Source organism: Myxocyprinus asiaticus, chromosome 11 (assembly GCF_019703515.2).
Source record: "Myxocyprinus asiaticus isolate MX2 ecotype Aquarium Trade chromosome 11, UBuf_Myxa_2, whole genome shotgun sequence".
Lineage (NCBI taxonomy): Eukaryota > Metazoa > Chordata > Actinopteri > Cypriniformes > Catostomidae > Myxocyprinus > Myxocyprinus asiaticus.
This window is the reverse complement of record NC_059354.1, coordinates 23,033,200-23,054,581: the sequence shown is the minus strand read 5'-3', so window position 1 is coordinate 23,054,581 and position 21,382 is coordinate 23,033,200. Positions and strand designations below refer to the sequence as shown.

Sequence of the window (21,382 nt, the reverse complement as noted above, 5' to 3'; positions counted from 1 at the left end):
ATGGTTCCCAGAGTTAATAGAGCTCTTAAATGCCCTGGGGCACCTGCTCACACAGGCTGGGGCATGATTTGGCATCCACATCCAGAATTATGGAAACTTCATGTGTGGCCACTGAATGGTGCCCTACTGATGCGCACAGGTTCTCGCAACCAATGCTCGACAACATATTATTAGCCAGAGCCCCATCAACAAGATGTTTATACATGTTGAAATGAGTGTTCGCTGATTGGTGTTCGTATAGATGTGGGTCTCAGCCTGTCTATGCTCAAAGTGTATGTTGCTACCATATGTAGCATGTGGCATGCACGTAGTATGGGTAGCACGTGTGATGGCACCCGGGGCGGCAAAGAGTTTGGCCAATCAGAAGATAACCAGGGTACGTGAAGGAGGCAAAAAGTACACATACACACTCAACAACTGACTTTAGTGAAATAACTGATTTGTATTGATTAACTTGAATAACATAAACGTCACAGATAAAAACAATAGACAATACAACAAATGGATCTTAAAATAATAAAATAAACAATTCGATATTTAAATTCACCAATAGACTTAGTTCTGTTTCCTTTTCACGAATTTATCTTCCTTTTAGTTATTTCAATTCAGTGTTCTTTCTCTTTAAATTCTGTTAATCTAATCACGCCTATTTAGTTTAGTGAAAGCTAATAAAATAGTTTATCGATTTTAGTTCCTATCTATCATCAGATTTAACACTTTCGTAACTCTTTTTCCAAATAAACTCAATAAAATTTAATTAAAACCAACAAATAAAATTACAGTTACCTATTAATTACCTATACAATTCAAATAAAAAATCATACAACTAAACAAACAATAATCAATCAACTGAATTACCAAATGTACTAAATTCAGAGTTCTTCAAGAATAAACTTTCAATAAATGTCCAGATTCACAAATACCTTGACCTTTTCATTGTCGAATGAATTCAAAGTAGAGATGAATTGAAGATTATTCAGAAATCCATCAACAGAAGATATTCACAGTTCAGATAAGACTCTTGGGTTTTTGGCTCACCATCAAACTTTCCAGAAAGTTCGTGCAGAAACATCCATGATGAAATGTTCACTATCCTCGTTGAAAACGTTGTCCAACTTGAACAAAATACATATATATAAAACTGGCCTGCACAAAGCAGGAAAAAATTCTCAGAAACATTTTTCTAACATTTCAGACAGTTATTTTAACTTTCTTAACTTACAATACATGCATTATCTTTAGCTCTAAATGTTATGCCTCGTGGTAGCATTTACACAACACAGTTTCTCAACTAAGTTTACTCAAACAAGTTTACGTTTCTGATTCTCAATTATATTTAGAATAAAAGATTAAACTTACCGAATTCTTCAATAATTAACTAAATTTGTTCTTTTCTTCTAGGTTTTATCCGGATGAACAGTGAAATAAATAACTTCATCACTCAGCTTTGTCTCGATTGGACATCAAGATTTACTCTCAGGTAAGTATTTTTTCTCTTTTTCTAGAGCTTTAGTTTAAGATTAAACTAACCTTTTCTATTTTTCAGACTTTTGCTGCTATAAATTCCTGACAGCGCAGTTGATCGGCCTCTCATTGCTCTTCGGTTCTTCGTCTGTTCTGTGTCTGGCTGCGTTAACTCTAGGGTGGAGTCAGCGGCTACAGCAATATTGGCTGATTGGATAAACCACATTTGCAGTGCTGATCCAGACTCTTATTGGTCAAGTTTATCTGCAATATGTTTTACATATATTTGCAAGTATTAATAATAAATATACAATTTTGCATATGTTTCTGACTCTTTGGTTTTCATTCTGTTTCTAGTTACTTGTCTTTAGTTTCTTCACATATTTTAGTTAAATATGTACTTTAGTTAGTTTTAAGCTAAGAATACAGTTTACTCTGATTTTACATCTGGGTTACACATAGCAACAAGACATATCCCACTAGGCGTTCTATCAATAGGCAGACACCCTTTGATTGTGAAATTCTCATGTAGTGCGAGGCGGTTGAGGTTTGTCACTTTTTTAAAGAGTTTCAGAGATTGGCTATACCTGCGGGATAACCCCATAGTGTCAGCAATGACACAGCATTCATTCACTCATTTCAGGGAACCATGGTTACTGTCATAACCTTATAGTTTTTTCTTGTTTCAAGCATGTTTGCCAGAGAACTTTGCTGAGATACCGACTCACCTTCTATTTTCTAGCTTCGCCATCATATTTGATAAAGATTAATGGGAGAATGGGGATGAAAATCAAAAATCTATTTGGCAATTTAAGACAAATATGGTGAAGTTTGAAAATTTTAAGAGAAGTAATGAAAAACAGTTTTTGTTCAAATCCAATATGTCAGAAAATCTTGTGGGTTGAAGACTGAAACCACCAACTGCATTAAGTTCGACCCAAGAAATCACAGAAAAAAAGAATTACATTCCTGTAGCATGTGATTCATCACACCTTCTGTGATTTGATTAATTCCCTGATTTGAAATCTCTCCTGTTCTTGAGGATTAGAAAATTAAAGAATCTTTCTTTGAGACTATAAGAATCATTGCCACCAGTAACATTTTATGATAGATCTATTTTTTCCCCCACAGTATTTCCTCTTTTTACAGCCTTTGACACAATGGTTTTGTTGGTGTTTGCATTGTTTTGTGGTGCTGAAACATGGTATAGAAACTCTGGAACAATGCAGATTATTCAAAGCACAAAGAAGGCTCAATTTCACAGCATACCAATGTTGTTTCTCATTCACATTTGGTTCCAGATGACAGTGACAGTGAGTTAGAGCCTACTATTAACCTTCCCTACCGACAGTAACCTCTCTTAGAGTTTAACTACTGATCATTTCCTCCACAAGTCCACAATCATTCCCTCACATAAAAGATGTGAGAACATCCCTCTTTATCAAGCACAGATCATTGCAGGAATCCACAATGAGTGCCAAATACTCTACATCTTTGATCACTGTGACTGTGACTTATAAATTACATTTTCAGGTCACTTTCACAAAATAGCATTTATTTAATACTCTACCCCAATTTGTTAAGTAAATAAAAAGTAATGAAATCAAGATATTGCAAGCCCACTACACAAATTAGTCATGGGCTTGGATTTATGTCCAATCTGTGTAATTTCGGATTCCAGTTATTTTGGGCCTTATTCATTTAAAATGTGTATCAATTTGGCACAAGTGATTAGAAACGAAAGCTTGCATTCATCAATTATAAAAAATAAAATAAAAATTATAATAATAAATAGAAAATTTAAAAAAAATAAAAAAATTCAGGAAGATGAATTCCTGGGATTGCCCAGAAAAAAAATGTCTAAGACAAATACAAGAAAGCTACACCTGTACAGTAATAAAAAAAAAACTTTATATAAAAATTTGAAATTACAAGTATTTGCATTAAAAGAAAAAGAACACGGCATAACTTGCCTGTCTTGAATGTTTGTATTCAAATATGCCCAAACAAATTTAGGACAATACATAACAAACATAATATAATTATTTTGTTAGGACTTGAATCCTGAATATCATGACTAAGCAAAATGTAAATCTACCAATTTCACAACATACTACTAGATTTTTTTTCCTGCATTTTAGTTCATTCAAGAGAATCCTTTTCTCTTCCAAAAATATTTTAAACACATTTAAACAAAAATTCATTGAAAGCATTCCCTCAATCCTGTTGGAACCAATGGTACAGGTGGAAAGCATGATCTAGTCACATGGAGAAGGAGAAAGCAGTTCACTATTTAAAAGGCCAGTGCACTGTGATGCTAGGTCAGGCATTCATATACAATTGGTGACACATATTCATTGAACTGGGACAGGTATATAAAGGTAGCCAAGAGCAAAGACAGAGCACTGGAGCCATATCAACTTCAACAGCTGAAAGACATCATGGGCAAAGTGCGTTCTTAAAATTCTGTTTTGACTAATGAATCAGCTACAGACATATAACATTCTAAAGATAAATTGTAATGTCAAATTCTAAATATAAATTCTGTATATGTGGCTAACAAATGACCTCATGCTTGCTTCTTATTTTCAGGTCATCTTCTATGAGGACAGGAACTTCCAGGGTCGCTCATATGAGTGTATGAGCGACTGTGCTGACATGTCCTCCTACCTGAGCCGCTGTCACTCTTGCAGAGTGGAGAGTGGATGCTTCATGATGTATGACCGTCCCAACTACATGGGAAATCAGTACTTCTTTAGGAGAGGCGAGTATGCTGATTACATGTCTATGTTTGGAATGAGTGACTGCATCAGGTCCTGCCGTATGATCCCCATGGTGAGTTCCTTGAGTATATTTTATCTAAAGAAATATTACATTTACAGTTTGTTTAATGTTTAACAATAAAGTGTATTGATACTTTTAATCTCAAATTAGTTCTGCCTGATAAAATGTAATGGACATCTTTCCACTACAGTACAGGGGATCCTACAGAATGAGGATCTATGAGAGGGAGAACTTCATGGGCCAGATGTATGAGATGATGGATGACTGTGACAACATCATGGACCGCTACCGCATGTCTCACTGCCAGTCCTGCCATGTGATGGATGGTCACTGGCTCATGTATGAGCAGCCCCACTATAGAGGCAGGATGTACTACTTTAGGCCTGGAGAGTACAGAAGCTTCAGCAATATGGGTGGCATGAGATTCACGAGCATGAGGCGTATCATGGATTCTTGGTATTAGTGTTTCAATAAAATAATTTCTCCACAAAAATAAGCACAGTGTGAAAAATCATTAATGACACTAATATTTGGATGACTACACAACACAAAAATATCCCATGAGATTAACACTCATAAAAAACAAAACAAAAATCACAAGGCACATTCAAAAAGGCTGACAAACTAAATTTAAAATTTTCACCTAAATATTAAAAAAATTCAAGTCATATTCAAATTTTAAATATAACCTAATTATATTGAAATTAGGGCTGTCATTAGATTATATTTTTTAATCTAATTAATTACATGTTGTGCAGAATAATTAATCACATACATCAATATTTACTGAGAAACCTGCCCTTATGCACATGTCAGTGTAGACAAATAAACCAGAGCACAGTGCCATTTCATCAGAAATTTTCGTGAGTCACGAATACATCTCCCGTATTCTGCGAGCCTGATGCATGGCTTCGCCATCTCGATTACTTTTCATCTCACTGTTGTGCTTCCGAAAATAAGCGTATCATTTAAACTACGGTGTATTTGTAATTGCATTGGAATTTTATTATGTGTGTTTCTTTCAAGCAAAAAAAATTTTCTATCAGGATGGTGCTTCACAAGTGTTTCCCACCATGTGAAACTGAGAGACTGATTGCCTTCATTGTTAGGGCATGAAACTAAAAATGCTTTGCTCTCGACTGGCTTTCTTTCAGAAAGCTGACACCAATTACCTCTCCTGATATACAACCTCTGCGGCTACCACATGAGAAAGTCAGGACAGGATATAGAGCATGGATGATTTGTCACCAGCTCAGGCTCACTTAAATATTAAAAAAATTCAAGTCATATTCAAATTTTAAATATAACCTAATTATATTGAAATTAGGGCTGTCATTAGATTATATTTTTTAATCTAATTAATTACATGTTGTGCAGAATAATTAATCACATACATCAATATTTACTGAGAAATGCCCCCAAATAAGCACAATTCAGTATTATAATTAAAAATATTATACATTTAAAAATAACTATTATAATTCAGATATTATATATACAGTATATGCATAATTTCAAATACTTCACATCATATTCATATGTTGTGGCAGCAGATAAGTTAAGCATTTCTACAATACAAAACGTGGCTTAAAAGTCAGAATGTTGTTTGTTTTTTCATTGAACATACAGTAACTCTATTATAGGCCTACTTCCGTCTGAGCTATTTTTAATTGTTGGTCTATGTACTTATGCATCAGACATATGCTTTTGGAGCGTCTCACTTTGGTTGCGTAATGTTTTACTAGTTTTCAACTGTTTTTGAGCATAAAAGCGCATCTGTGTAAGGCTGTGATTCATGTTGCTCTCGTTGGTTTGTCAAGGTGTGTTATCCGTATAGCTGGAGCTGACTGTCCCTACTGCCACATCAAGGTGGTACATCAAGCTTTAACTTGTTCAGTGGTATAGGAACTTTCCTTTTACCGAATTTACATATGAATCAGGGGCATGATTAATTGCATTCATTTTTATAATGCGTTATTTTCATGTAATTTATTGCACTGACAAGTTAAATTGACATCCCTTATTAAAATTTTAAAGACATTATTTCAGTTAGGGGGAAAAAGCTACAAGACATGGTCACCAGAAATTGACATTGTCTCCTAAGTGCACAAGTGTGTGCAGTGAATAAATATAAGCCAAACAGCACCGTATTCTATTGTTTATTGCAAAGAACATACATGGCTTTTAACAAAAGTGGATTCCATTTTAAACTAAAGTGCAAAAACTGATAAAATCAAAGGATTTAGCCATTTCATATTGTCAAATCTTATTCAAGCTTTAAAATACCAGAGGTACCACAGTGTTTTTCATTAATTACTGTACATTTGTATGTATGGTCGTAATATTCCCAGATACTAGTAGTATTCGATTAAACTTGGTTGTGATGTGACATTTGTGGCTTTGCCTCACTGTGGTTACAACATTTATCTGAGCCTAGTGCAGCAACAGGGGCTATTCAAACAGGACCCTATACAGAGTACAACTGAATGAAACAGAACGTGGGAATCTCGAGACACTTTTTGAAACTGAACTTATAGTAAGAAAGCATTACACAATGGTCAAAGACCTTCACCTACATCATTGTCGGGCTTGGCACACATCTAAAATACAAATCCACAGTGTTTGCATTCAAATGTGAATTTTAATTTGACAAATATCCAAATTATCTCATGCAGTTATTAAAAGAAACCATCCCCAACCAATTTTAATTTGTTTGCTTCTGTCCATTAGTCCAGCAATATGCAGTTTACAATTAACAGTAAAAATCAATCAAATATTGTCAAACAAGAAAACTTTTTCTGGTCAATGTGGTTCTGTTCCCAGCCTTGCATTAATTGTAAAATTAATTGTGAAAAGTCTTAAAACGTCAATGGCAGAACTTAATATTTGAGGGAAAATATCTCTAAAGCTGTATAGTATCACACCAGTCTATTAGCAGATGGTGCTTGACGCTCCTGCCCTTCTGCACATGTCAGTGTAGACAAATAAACCAGAGCACAGTGCCATTTCATCAGAAATTTTCGTGAGTCACAAATACATCTCCCGTATTCTGCGAGCCTGATGCATGGCTTCGCCATCTCGATTATTTTTCATCTCACTGTTGTGCTTCCGAAAATAAGCGTATCATTTAAACTACGGTGTATTTGCAATTGCATTGGAATTTTATTATGTGTGTTTCTTTCAAGCAAAAAAATTTTTCTATCAGGATGGTGCTTCACAAGTGCTTCCCACCATGTGAAACTGAGAGACTGATTGCCTTCATTGTTAGGGCATGAAACTAAAAATGCTTTGCTCTCGACTGGCTTTCTTTCAGAAAGCTGACACCAATTCCCTCTCCTGATATACAACCTCTGCGGCTACCACATGAGAAAGTCAGGACAGGATATAGAGCATGGATGATTTGTCGCCAGCTCAGGCCTTTCGTCTTTCCTCTAAATCTCAAGTGGCTTTGCCTGTTGTGTACACCCGTGTTGATCTGCACCCCACAATTAGCAAACATGGTTTGATCACGTTTGATGGAGAAGATGATGAGGGGGATGCTATATCACTGTGAGGCGCTCGCTGGTATTTCCCCCTGCGGGCAGTAAACCCGGCCAGGGTAGCCTCTAATGCTGAGTTGACTGAAGTTCTCACTAGGGCAGTTGAGAAACTGCATTCACGACTTGTTGAACATTTTTTACAGAGTCTCCAAGTTCCTCTTCCCAGAGCTGCACAAACAGCTGGTTAACAACCAATCACTTATTAAGAAGTGGAAAATTCGGGGATCTCTTGATACCAAGCCAAGGTCAGGTAGACCAAGAAATATTTCAGCCACAACTGCCAGAAGAATTGTTCAGGATACAAAGAAAAACCCACAGGTAACCTCAGGAGTAATACAGGCTGCTCTGGAAAAAGATGGTGTGGTTGTTGCAAGGAGCACAATACGACGATACTTGAACAAAAATTAGCTGCATGGTCGAGTTGCCAGAAAGAAGCCAATGCCACAAAAAAGCCCAGTTACAATATGCCTGACAACACCTTGACATGCCTCACAGCTTATTTGCAATTTGCAATTTAAAAAGCCACAGGTGTGGGAAATTGACCTTTAATTGCCAATTAAACCTGTGTGTGTCACCTTGTTTGTCTGTAACAAGGCCAAACATTCAAGGGTATGTCAACTTTTGATCAGGGCCATTTGGGTGATTTCTGTTATCATTATGATTTAAAAAGGAGCCAAACAACTATGTGATGATAAATGGCTTCATATGGTCACTATCCTTAAATAAAAGACAGTCTTTTTGCATGATCAGTCCTATTTCCAAAATCAATGACAAAATTTCACAATTTCTGCCAGGGTATGCAAACTTTTGAGCACAAGTGTATGTCAAGTGTAAAAGTAGTGATAAAGAGCTAAATTTTTTGGACACTACAGTTCCCTGTCTGTCACTCACTATACGTTGTGTCGATGTAGTGACACTAGGGGTTCGATCTTGAGAGCCCCAATCACCTTTGCTTAAAATAGAAAAGGCCAATGAAAATTGGCGAGTGGAATTTGCATGCCACTCTCCGCCCCGGACATACGGGTATTAAAGGAGATGGCGTGCATCACTCATTCAGATTTTTTCTTCGGAGCTGAATGCATGTGTGTTCATCCTCTCACTCTTTGCTATGCTGCTGGATTCTTACGGTGCATATCAGCGGTCACCCTCACACGGTTGAGTGCTGTGTTAACCCTGGGCACTTCGGCAGCCTGAGTCTGCAGGTGCTAAAAGAGTATATTAGAAAGAGTATATTTCCTTCTAAAAGAGCTCGTGCAAATGCTTGGCGTCTTTTTAAAGATGTCCTTCTGTGTTTGCACTACTGGATGTGGCCATTACCTCTCCCCTCTGGATACCCATGAAATCTGCCTCGAGTGTCTGGGGCGTCAGCACGCCGAGGTGGCTTTCGTGGAAGGGTTATGTTCTCATCGCGAGAACATGCCCATGAGAACATTACGGTTGCGGCTCATTTCCTTCTTCATGAAGCAAGGAGCCACCGCGGCTGCTCCCCAACCCAGTCCGTCCTGGGCTGACGCTCAGCCGGACGGGTCGGCAAGACATGGGAGCGTTTCCGCCGGCTCAGCCCCCGCAGACCTCCCATCCCCCAGCACGCTCATTCTGTCCAGACGAGGAGGGCCAGCGCATTTGCAATGACCAGGCGCTGGAAGTCTTTCTTGTCAATCAGGCGAATGCGAGTACTTCCCATTCCCTCGTTCTCCAATGAGAGACAGCTGGTGAACAGGTAAGTGCGCTGGTCTCTGGGGCCAGTCAGTGGCCACCGTTGCGGGCTTGCAGAGGAGCACGTCCCCCCTGGGCTGTCTTCCAGGTGGGGCGCCTGCTCTGCCTTGCTGCGAACCACCCTGCCCAGGCACGGTAAGTCCAGTCGTCCCCCTGGTGCCACTATCATGGAGGCTGGAGGCCTGGTTAGAGCTCTCCAGCCCCTCACGGTGGCTTATCAGGACGATTCGCCTCGGCTACGTGATCCAGTTCGCCAGACACCCGTCCCGGTTCAGTGGTGTCCTCTCCACTATGGTGCAGGGCGAGGGTGCCTCCGTCCTTCAGGTGGAAGTTGCCACCCTTCTGGCGAAGGGAGCAGTAGAGCCCGTCCCCGTAGCCGAGTTGCGCAAGGGCTTCTACAGCCCTTATTTTATCGTGCCCAAGAGAGGGGGAGGGTCGCGCTCAATCTTGGACCTGCATGCCCTAAATAAGGCCTTACACAGGCTTCCATTCAGGATGTTAACGCATAAGCGCATCCTGGTGTCAGTACGACATCAGGATTGGTTTGCAGCCATCGACATGAAGGACACGTACTTTCAGGTATCGATCCTTCCTCGACACAGTCCTTTCTTCGGTTTGCTTTCTAGGGACGAGCATACCAGAACAAGGTCCTCACCTTTGGTCTGTCCCTGTGTCCTCACGTCTTTATCAAACAGAGGCTGCCCTGGCCCCGCTAAGGGAAAAGGGCATACGCATTCTTAATTATCTCGACGACTGTCTAATCCTAGATCACTCGCGAGATCTATTGTGTGCACACAGGGATCTTGTGCTTCAGCACCTCGACCAACTCGGGCTTCAGGTCAACTGGGAGAAGAGCAAGCTCTCCCATGTGCAGAGCATCTCTTTTCTTAGTATGGAGTTGGACTCTGTCACTCTCAGGGCATGTCTTACGACCGAACGTGCTCAGTTAGTGCTGACCTGCCTGAAGACCTTCAGGCAGAAGGTAGCGGTGCCACTGAAACAATTTCAGAGGCTCTTGGTGCATATGGCATCCTCGGTGGTGGTTCTCCCCCTCAGGTTGATGCATATGAGACCGCTTCAGCACTGGCTACAGACTTGAGTCCTGAGGTGGGCATGGCGACATGGCACCTGGTGTGTGACCATCACGCCACAGTGCCGTCAGACTATGGGCAGGTGTTCCCCTAGAGCAGGTCTCAAGGCGCATCGTGGTCATGACAGACGCGTCAAACTCGGGCTGGGCTGGAGTTGGTGCCCCGTCCAGAGCCCCGACACTGCCTGCCCATTGCACACGGCCCCAACTCCAGTGGCACATCAACTGCTTAGAGTTGCTGGCAGTATCCCTAGCCATGAGGAGGCTCCGGCCATTGATTCAGGGCAAGCATGTGTTGGTCCTAACCGACAACACAGCGACCATAGCGTACATAAACCACCAAGGTGGCATACGTTCGTGTTGCATGTCGCATCTCACCCACCGCCTCCTCCTTTGGAGTCAGCATAGCTTGAAGTCTCTGCAAACCACTCACCTTCCGGGTGCCCTCAACTGTGCAGCGGACGTGCTTTCACGGCAGGTAATGCTCTGCGGGGAGTGGAGACTCCACCCCCATGTAGTACAGCTGATTTTGTTGGCCCATTGAATTGTAACTGCCATTTCTCTCGCATACCAGTCTCAGGAATTGCCGTGCCCCTTCGGGGTCCGGGCGCACTCCACTAAAGGTGTTGCGTCCTCCTGGGCACTGTCAAGGGGGGCCTCTCTAGCAGACATATTCAGAGCTGCGGGTTGGGCTACGCCCAATACTTTTGCGAGGTTTTATAACCTATGCATAGACCCGGTTTCGACCCAAGTGTTACGCAGTAACAGCAGGTAGACCAGGCGGCCGGTTGGGTGTACCGCTTGCATTGCACCTTTCCCCTTTTTCAAAGGTGATAGTGTGCACTTTTTGTCCACAACAGTTCCCCGTACCGGTGAACTCCGGACGCCTCTTTAATTCTTTAGCACTGTCTGGTGACGAACTCAGTGGAGGAGTAATGCCACCAGGCCCAGTACTCGTGGTATTCCCCTTTTCAGGTGAGCCTGTGTGCTTGGGCTCAGTGCTCCATGCGTGGTGATTCCCCTTTGGTAATCCTGTATGATGAGTTTCCATTGTTCGGTTTCTCCCTTAGGTGAAACCTGTGTTCCCCCTCCCCCTTTCTCTGTCTCAGCCACTGTGCTGCGTACCCTCTCTGTAGATAGGGTCCTCCTGTGGTATCATTCCATATGTGTTCTTCCCCGTTGGTAAGTCCATGTGAGATATGCTCCACATGTTAACCTCCCTCTGGCAGGATGTGGTCTCCGTAGTGCTCCCCTTCCTGGAGAGGGAAGAGCACTTCCCTGCACTATTCTAGAAAGTGCTCGGCAGGAGATTGCTTAACAGCAAATTAAGAAAGGCACCGCCAGTAGCCTACTTGGGTAAGTGCCTTCTCCCCCCTTAACAGGACTAGGGAGACGCCTTACCTAACTCGCTGCATGGTTGAGCTCTCGCTGCGAGGCACGCATTCCACTCGCCAATTTTCATTGGCCTTTTCTATTTTAAGCAAAGGTGATTGGGGCCCTCAAGATCGAACCCCTAGTGTCACTACATCAACACAACGTCTCATTCCCTCCATCAGGGAACAGAGGTTACATCAGTAACCAAGACGTTTCCTTTTCACAGATACAACAAGACAATAAATATTTACAAACTAAAGTATATTTCAAATCTACAGACACTCATAGTCTACTTTTACATTTAACGGCCTTATAAAATCTAAAATTATTAGTTTCTATAGAATATGCTTGTTAAAAACACACTTCCATGCAGCGGTTTCTATCTTATAAAGTATTAAGAGATTTCTAAGATCTATCAAATCCAAAACTCTGCAAGAAATCCACAGTGAAGGTCCCCGTGTGATGCCCGAATCCCAAAGGTTCATCCCTTTGGTCGTCACCTATTCAGAAAGAAGCAAGAACTTTTAGAAATAAAAGTTTTGTACTTTTGAACCCTGGTCCTTACCCTCACTTTATAATTGTTCTAAGGCTGTAAGAGGGGAGGTGGTGAAGGGGAAAGATCATAAACCATAAACTGGGAAACTGGGGTACAAGCCCACTACAAGATAGGATTCAAATATTGATTTACAGAAATTACATTGTTTAATTAGTTTTTGTGGTTATATTATGGTCTTTTTAAAATTAGTAAATTTAAAATAATACTTTTATTGATCCCAGTAAAATATCGTTGGGAGCTTGGGGTATTTGAGTTAAAAGAAAACGAGGACTACTGGATAAGGCTATGCCACCAGTGGTGAAGGGATAAATCCTGAAGTACCACATAGGGTGTCAAGAGAAGTGGAGAGGCTTACCGGCAGTTCCATTTAAAGACTTAAAACAGCCTGAAATTCACACTCATCATGCCCTGAGCCTCAAACAATTCCAAGACCCAGATAGTACAGTGGGTAAAGAAATTACTTACTGTATGGCATGCGAGACCAGGGTTCTAAACCAGAGGTGAGCAGACTCTCTAGACACAACAATTAAACAAACAGTAGACAATAAAAATGTTATCTACCAGCTCTTGAGATGACATGCTGCCTGTGTAAATTTAATGATAAAAATTCATATTAAGTTAACATTTATTCCTTCAACAATTAGTTGCTTTTATCGCAATCGGAGGAGTTGGCGTGCATTGTTACGTACTTGGAACATTTGGGCCTTAAAGTCATTTGGGCAAAGAGTACCTTGGTGCTTAGTTAGGTTTCTTACTTGGGAATGAAACTATACACTGGAACCATGTCGACTCATCTGACAGAAGCCTGCATTCAGTCTATTCTCCAATCCTTGATGAAGTTAAAACTGCAAAAATTCCACCGGGTGTTGGGGTTGATGGTCGCAGCTGCCTTCACCACTCTGGGATTGTAGCACACAAGACCTCTCCAGTGCTTGGTCAACTCGAGGGTTCTTTGTCATATGTGATTACGCAGTCACTCGTCTCCTTGAGCCATCCTCGCAATTTGGAGAACACCTTCGTTTTATCAGAAAGGTGTGGTGCTGGGCCAAGTGGCCAGATGTAAAGTTGTTGTAACAGATGCATTCAGCTCGGGCTGGGGTGCCCTGGTTTTTCTTTGGTTCTTCATGACACAAGCTCCACATGGACGTCCTAGCTTACAAGTATGTTGTCACTCCAGTCTGCTTGTTACACCAACTGTTGTGCAAGAAACAAGAGGACAAGGAAACCATGCCCTTGGTTTCCGGAGCTGGTAAAGCTGTTGGACTTTCCTGTAAGGAAAATTGCTTTGAGGATGGATTTGCTCTTGCAAATAGCAAACATTTGCTATCTATATACACATAAAAAATTGGGCTGGATTCTGGTGGGAGGTGGTGTGACAAAAAAACTCACACTCTTTGTGTTCGGGGTCAAATTTTACCCCACAATGAATGGGTGAAACGATAAAGCCCAAGCATTTTTTATTTTTTTATTTGTCAAATAAAATCAATGCAGAACACACACTCACAAAAATGAAGGAGTGATATTATAACACATCCACAATGCGGAATGCACATGCTCACACACACACAATCACACAAAATAATGAATATTTCACACTATAACAAAGAGCAGTATTTTTTTAATTTGTCAAATTAAATCAGCCACAATCAGGGTTGGGGAGTAACGAAATACATGTAACGGGATTACGTATTTAAAATACAAAATATAAGTAACTGTATTCCACTACAGTTGCAATTTAAATCATTGATATTTAGAATACAGTTACATTCAAAAAGTATTTTGATTACTGAAGAGATAACTTTGCATTTTATTGTCATTTGTTTCATTTAATATTTAGTCCTTTCAGATGGAAACCATTTATACATATAAATGATGCAATCCAAAGTGCATTTGAACAGCGGTGAAACACTTTCTTATGATGTGTTACATTTATACGAGCAGACAGAGAAGTAAGTTTGAAGTAAGTTTGGAGCACAAGCAATAGAAATAAACCTTGTGTAAACTGTCAGCTTTACGCTAAGCTAAAATGTTATTTCTAGCCATTTTACATGCACGTTACCAGGCACGATCATATTTTTTTATCAAGAACATTTACGTTGGATCATAATTTCTTTTTTACTAGTATGACCTTTGATATTAGGGCAAAAATCTTATTCTTGATAATAATTTTTGTATTGTTTTCCTGTAAAAATATCTAAAACTCCTTAAAACAAGATCAATTTGATTTATCTTGTTTTAGAAACAACACTACATAAGATATTTAGGTTTTTCAGAGAATGCATTTTTAACATGTGTATTTTGTCTCACTGTACTGGCAGAGTTTTTATAGTCAAAACAAGTGAAAAAAAAATCTACCACTGCTGAAGAAGTAATCCAAAGTATTTAGAATAGGTTACTGGCCTTGAGTAATCTAACGGAATACGTTACAAATTACATTTAACAGCGTATTCTGTAATCTGTAGTGGAATACATTTCAAAAGTAACCCTCCCAACCCTGGTCACAATGCAGAACACACACAGAAATGAAGGGGTGAGACAATAACACAGCACACACCAAGCACATGCATGCACACCAACACACACGAGCACACGCACACACACACACACACACAGACAGAGAGAGAGAGAGAGAGAGAGAGAGAGAGATCAAAGGCTGAGTTTGAGAGAGTTGATTTTTTTCCACAATGAGGATGTTCACGCTTAGGGGTGATTGCAAATTCACAAAGTCTTATGTTAGTACACAAAATTAAATATCACTGTTCTTTCCTGATCATTTCAATTTATTTCTGTTTTTTTTATTTATTTTTTTTTTATTTTATTTTTTTATTATTATTAATTTATTGGAATTTAAATCAACTGAATTTGAATTGTGATGTTTGAAATAAATGATAGGTAACAAAATCTTACTCTAAGTCTTCTCTTTGTAACACCATGGTTTGTAATCATAATGTGGCATCATTGCAAATAACTGACACTTCAAAACACCTCAAACCCAAAAAATGCCAGACCTTATCAAAAATAGTGATTTTTTTTTTTTAAATGGCTTTGATAATGTCTAAATATATTGTATATCAAAATGCAGAACTTGTGATAAGATCTAAAAAAATCTGTTTGCTACAACCAGGCAAATGAGTGGACATTTGCAGCAGTCTGCTGGTTATAGATGTAATTTCAGGTAATTTTAATGTAAAAGTTTTTTTTTTTTTCTTTTCTTCTTCTTCTTCACCAAATGGGAGCAATCTGCCCCTAATGCATGACACCTTTTTCATATTTCCTCCCTGAATTATACTGAGAAATGTAGATCTTCACTGAAGTCAATGTAACATAAAATTATCTCATTTTATATGAAAATTAATGATGTAATTTAGTAATTTAGAGGTAAATAATATATATAAATATCACAACCCCTCCCCAAAAAACTTCACAAGTTTTTAAATTAGTGAAGTTAGTGTAATTACATTTGTTTACAAATATTCCATGATTATGGTACAAAATTGTTTGACCCCAAAGACCCCAAAGAAGAATGCACATGTAACGAAGGGTGCACAAGGGTTAAAGGGAGCCAGGCTACTTCTTGTTATGACATGTAGCTGATAAGACACACGGCTTTGGCTTGTCGCATAATTTCTGGGGAAAAAATAGTTTAAAACGACCAAAACTCTTGTACATGTGTTTAAATCTACTGGAGAAGACCTACGAGAGGTTATGCCACCAAAACCTGCTAAATCGGGGCAATAGTTAAAGTCACAGCAGATTGATGTGGATAGCTCATCCTAGGCTAGCAAAATGGTAGCTGATGAACAGAGCGAGGCTAATGAAAACGTGGCTACAAATAGCTTTATTCTCTGCGCTATTCGTTCACTGAAGGATGATCTCTCTAAACAATCCGCCGATATGCTGGAGGCTATTAATGGCATTAAAACGGATTTACTGTCACACTCAAAAAGAATGAGAAACAGAGGAGAGAATCTTGCAAACTGAGGATGTTATACTTTTTTAGCAAAAAGTAAAAAAACTTGAGGAAACAACCGAGGCATTAAGCAGTAAAGTACAAGACCTGGAAGATCGCGGAAGACGCTCTAACATGAGGCTGGTTGGCTAGCCTGAAAAAAAAGATGGATCGGATACATGTGCCTTCTTAGAAGACTGGCTCCCCAAAGCTCTGGGCGACACTTTCACTTTCACTTCTATCACTGAACAGGCACACCGGGTAGGACAAGTTAATACAAATCGCCCTATAGCTCCAAGAATGATTGTGATGAAGTTCCTGAATTACAAAGACAAAGAAAAGGCTCTGAGGGCAGCCAGGAAACTGAAGGAGATATTATATGGAGGTCATCAAATCAGCCTGTTCCTTGATCTCTCAGCTGAGACGGGGTGAAGGCCCAGCTCAGAGCCATGGATATCTCTTATGGCATGCTCTACCCCACACATCTGATAGTTACACACACTGACCAGCACCACATCTTCAAGTCTGTCCCAGAGGCTGATGACTTTATTTGAGGGGTACAAGCCACCGTATGAACAACGCCATGTGGAGAACTGAGGACAGATTTTACAGGTTAACAGTTTTAAAATAATTCTGAAGAATTATTACAACGATCCTTGAATAAAGTCAGGAACTTAGGAGTAGCTAAATTATGATTCCACAACAAAACACTTTACAGTTAAGAATTTTACAGTATATGTATCAGTTGAACTGAATAGGGTTAGTCAACTGTTCTTATCTTATAAGGATGATTCTGTACATGGCTGACCTAAGTCTTGTGGTCTGCTTGTCTTAATTTTTTAGCGAGCCTGTGAGGGCTCACAATGAATGAAAGCTCACATATTGTTGCTCTATATTGTATGGATCAAATGTTCTTCATAACCAAATTTTGTTCTCAGGGTTCTGATCAGGCATTTAATTTGGGGAAATGCATGACTGGCTGGGTGCAGTGTTAATTGTTTCTTCTTCTTTTTTTTTTTGTTTTTGCACAGACAAACAGTATCTTCATGCCAATAATTATATTACAGTTACATGATATGTAGGTCGGAGATAGGGTCTGTAGTTGGAAAACAAGGGGATTGAATAAATTGTTAAAACTTAAACAGACTGAGCAGGATTAAATAACCACTGGTGGTAAAATATGACCTCCCACAGAAACACTTTTTCAAATATCTGCAGAATAGAAGTTTTGTATACTCCCAAATAAAAACCTATTCAGAACCACCACCATCCACCATAGAACAGCTCAGTTTAAAGCACTTGAATGACTTTGTTGTTATTATTACTAACTACAGTATGTTGAATTGAAGGCATGATTGATCAAGTGATCACAAGATGTCAGCCCCCAAGCAGGGAGACCCACACCATGAAGTGTAAAATTGCTCTTTCTAGGTTACTGATACAGTATGTCGGGAGTCTTCATCTCAAATGAGTGTGCATCATCTGAATTATAGCCCAAAGTGCTATTCATTTCTTTATGTGTTAAATCTTTTAATTAGGCAAAACAAATTAATAAGTAAATAAATAAAAAAATTAAAAACGAGTGAACCTTACATTTAGAAATTATTTCTAGAATTTATTGTAGTATCACATGTTCTTAGAAAATTTTTGCAATTTCATTTTTAATAATAGGAATCAATGATACGCCTCATGCTCATGAATCTCATGCCACCCATATTGCTGAAGCTTCTGTACTCTCCAGGCCTGAAGTAGTGCATCCTTCCTCTGTAGTTGGGCTGCTCATACATGAGCCAGTGACCGTCCATCACATGACAGGAATTGCAGTGAGACATGCGGTAGCGGTCCATGATGTTGTCACAGTCATCCATCATCTCATACATCTGGCCCATGAAGTTCTCCCTCTCGTAAATCCTCATTCTGAAGGGTCCTCTGTGCTGTCAAGGTATAAATAAGAAAAATAAAAATTGTGCTCTGTCATTATAAAAGAATTTAGTGAACAGCAGAGCAAAGTCCATTATTATGTTCTTACCATAGGGATCATACGGCAAGATCTGATGCACTCATTCATGCCAAACATAGACATGTAATCAGCATACTCTCCCCTCCTAAAGAAATACTGATTTCCCATGAAGTTTGGGCGATCATACATCATGAAGCATCCACTCTCAATTCTGCAAGAGTGGCAGCGGCTCAAGTAGGAGGACATGTCAGCACAGTCGCTCATGCACTCATAAGAGCGACCCTGGAAGTTCCTGTCCTCGTAGAAGATGATCTTTTTGGAACATGACAAGAAACAATGAACCACTTGGGTAAATGTTTATTCAAGGAAAAGAGCCATCAATAAGATTAACTATTGTTTTTTATTTCACATTTTATCAGCTATACTTACCCTGCCCATGACGGTGGTGGTAGTAGTCCTTTAAAGCACTTTCGTACTGTTACACTGACACTCTACTCATTTTAACCCTTACATTTATACCTGCCTAAACCTAAAGAAAATGTGCCTCCTATTGTGAAAACTCCTGACCAAGCAACATGGAATAGAGGCCCATGGAAAACTGAAATGCTTTCACAATATGTCAGTTTGATTGAGATGTTTTCCTGTTTATCATTCTTGAGTACCTAGTGTTGTTGGCTAGCATGGTGTTTCTTGAGTTTTTAATAAACAATTAACTGAACCTAAAGGGATACTATATATGTGTGGAGTTCTTTGCTCTTCCTACACATATTCATTGTATCTTTTTCACTTCAAAACAAAGAGTTTCATCTCACCAGAGTTGGTAAATTAATTTAACAAAATTCCCATATCCTTCCCCTGAGGTTATTAAAACCTTATATTTATATTTGTTCTTGAGACATATCACTCTCTCATTTTAGTAGAACTCATTAATATTGATAAACTTTTATCACATTGTATTTTATAGTAATAACTACTGCTGTAAAATCACCCTGCATGACCTGAGCTGCTAAGTGCAATAGTGAACACCATGTACAGGTTGATGTGGCAGGATTTTGCAAACACAGAAATAAAATCTGACAGTAAAAATAAATAAATAAAAAAAATATATATATATATAAAATCCATTGTAGACCAAAATAATCACAATGGAGAATGTAGTTTAAAATAACTAAACAGATCTCATGGAGAACATAGTACAATGCTGTCCTCATTCCACATAGTGGAAAACTTAGCAGCTTTTCACTGTTTCACCGCACAGTCAAATTTCACACATTGATGGTCAGTAAAGGTAAACCTAACCTTTTGAAAGTCATGAAAAGTCTGTGATGTGGTTTTGTTTTTATTTTGGGGGGTATGAAGAAGAACCTTGTATCAGAATTCAAAGATTCTACATTTTAGATTGAAGAGAAAAACAGAAAAACAAAATCTCTTTGAACCTGGTATTTTTTGCAGATTTAAATTATTTGGAAAGATTCTAAACAAATAACTGTATTTGTGCTTTAATATTTTGTCCTTTCATTTCAGTATGTGATACACGGTTTATAAAAAAAGCTAGTGAATCACACAGCAGGTTTAAACAGTCAATAGTAATTGTTAGTCATATACTGTAAATAGCCATTGTTTTAACATTTTGAATAGCATTGTTGAAAACAACTATGCAACTTTACATGGGCAAAGATACATGATTTCATACAAAGAAACACAAATTAACAAAACTGTATTTCAAAGTCTTTGAAAAAGTTATTGTGAAAAGCCTACACCACAGGACAACAATGAAAGCACTCTAAAGGCTTCCATACTGTTTGCTGAGTCAGGAGATTGTCTATCCAAATAGAAAGCTCAGTTTTTTTTTTTTTTAGCTTGCTAGGGGTATAAAAGTAAGGACGAAAGCTGGCAGGTGGACAGTACAGTGTAAAACAGCAAAGCAGCTTAAGAAACAGAACACGCAAAAAAATGACTACCTCCGGAATGAGCATGTGCAGGGTAAGAAAAGAGAGAAGATATTTGAATGCAATATTTACTGATATGCATACATGACATTTTTAATAACCTCATATGGTTTACATCTTCAGGCGGTCTTCTATGAGGACAGGAACTTCCAGGGTCGCTCATATGAGTGCACAAGCGACTGTGCTGACATGTCCCCTTACCTGAGCCGCTGTCACTCTTGCAGAGTGGAGAGTGGATGTTTCATGATGTATGACCGTCCCAACTTCATGGGAAATCAGTATTTCTTTAAGAGGGGCGAGTATGCTGATTACATGTCTATGTTTGGAATGAGTGACTGCATCAGGTCCTGTCGAATGATCCCTATGGTAAGAGCATAATATACTAAACTTTACTTTGCTGTTCAATTAATGCTTTTATAACAATTTAGCACAATTTGTACATTTCTAACTTTATACTTTACAGCATAGAGGACCCTTCAGAATGAGGATCTACGAGAGAGAGAACTTCATGGGCCAGATGTACGAGATGATGGATGACTGTGACAACATCATGGACCGCTACCGCATGTCTCACTGCAATTCCTGCCATGTGATGGACGGTCACTGGCTCATGTATGAGCAGCCCAACTACAGAGGCAGGATGCACTACTTCAGGCCTGGAGAGTACAGAAGCTTCAGCAACATGGGTGGCATGAGATTCATGAGCATGAGGCGCATCATGGATTCCTATTATTAAAAAGTTAACTACTAATGTCACAAATTTGGAGTTACTTTACAATAAAGCATTTTTAAACAAAATCTTCTAAATCCTTTTGCTTCTTTAAATGTATCAATATGTTCTGATACACTTGTTATTGTATGACCTATGGATTTTTCCAGTAATTTCCGTGAAACAAAAAATAGAATTGATATGTTAATACATAGGCTAATGTTTAATTAAACAATATTATTAATGGCCTCCCATTGATAGATTATAGATTGGCCTAATCAGATGAATTTTC

The 21,382-nt window shown here is 39.1% G+C and overlaps 3 protein-coding genes across 4 annotated transcripts; 2 read left to right on the top strand and 1 right to left on the bottom strand.

Moving 5' to 3' along the window:
- Positions 1-3,770: 3,770 nt before the first annotated feature.
- Positions 3,771-4,744, top strand: LOC127448319 (gamma-crystallin M2). 2 transcript variants are annotated; one of them, XM_051710763.1, is made up of 3 exons: positions 3,771-3,914; positions 4,057-4,299; positions 4,439-4,744. In XM_051710763.1, the coding sequence occupies exons 1-3, from the start codon at positions 3,906-3,908 to the stop codon at positions 4,709-4,711; spliced, it is 525 nt and encodes a 174-aa protein (XP_051566723.1). In that variant the 5' UTR covers positions 3,771-3,905; the 3' UTR covers positions 4,712-4,744. The 2 variants fall into 2 exon arrangements, with proteins under 2 accessions (XP_051566723.1, XP_051566722.1); XM_051710762.1 differs by lacking the exon at positions 3,771-3,914 and having other exon boundaries at positions 4,036-4,299.
- Positions 4,745-18,066: 13,322 nt separating this feature from the next.
- Positions 18,067-18,984, bottom strand: LOC127448333 (gamma-crystallin M2-like). Its single transcript, XM_051710780.1, has 3 exons — positions 18,862-18,984; positions 18,502-18,744; positions 18,067-18,406 (listed from the first exon to the last, which is right to left on the bottom strand). The coding sequence occupies exons 1-3, from the start codon at positions 18,868-18,870 to the stop codon at positions 18,134-18,136; spliced, it is 525 nt and encodes a 174-aa protein (XP_051566740.1). The 5' UTR covers positions 18,871-18,984; the 3' UTR covers positions 18,067-18,133.
- A 1,312-nt stretch (positions 18,985-20,296) lies between these two features.
- Positions 20,297-21,179, top strand: LOC127448316 (gamma-crystallin M2-like). The gene is made up of 3 exons (XM_051710758.1): positions 20,297-20,415; positions 20,505-20,747; positions 20,845-21,179. Exons 1-3 carry the CDS (start codon positions 20,386-20,388, stop codon positions 21,115-21,117), a joined length of 546 nt encoding a protein of 181 aa, XP_051566718.1. The 5' UTR covers positions 20,297-20,385; the 3' UTR covers positions 21,118-21,179.
- The last annotated feature ends 203 nt before the right edge of the window (positions 21,180-21,382 follow it).

Coding starts and splice junctions, on each gene's coding strand:
- LOC127448319 (XM_051710762.1), top strand. CDS start 4,036: ATGCTTGCTTCTTATTTTCAGGTCATCTTCTATGAGGACAGGAACTTC. Junction 4,300..4,438: donor CCTGCCGTATGATCCCCATG/GTGAGTTCCTTG, acceptor TTTCCACTACAG/TACAGGGGATCCTACAGAAT.
- LOC127448333 (XM_051710780.1), bottom strand. Junction 18,407..18,501: donor CTTGCCGTATGATCCCTATG/GTAAGAACATAA, acceptor ATACCTTGACAG/CACAGAGGACCCTTCAGAAT.
- LOC127448316 (XM_051710758.1), top strand. CDS start 20,386: ATGACTACCTCCGGAATGAGCATGTGCAGG. Junction 20,416..20,504: donor CCGGAATGAGCATGTGCAGG/GTAAGAAAAGAG, acceptor TTACATCTTCAG/GCGGTCTTCTATGAGGACAG. Junction 20,748..20,844: donor CCTGTCGAATGATCCCTATG/GTAAGAGCATAA, acceptor TATACTTTACAG/CATAGAGGACCCTTCAGAAT.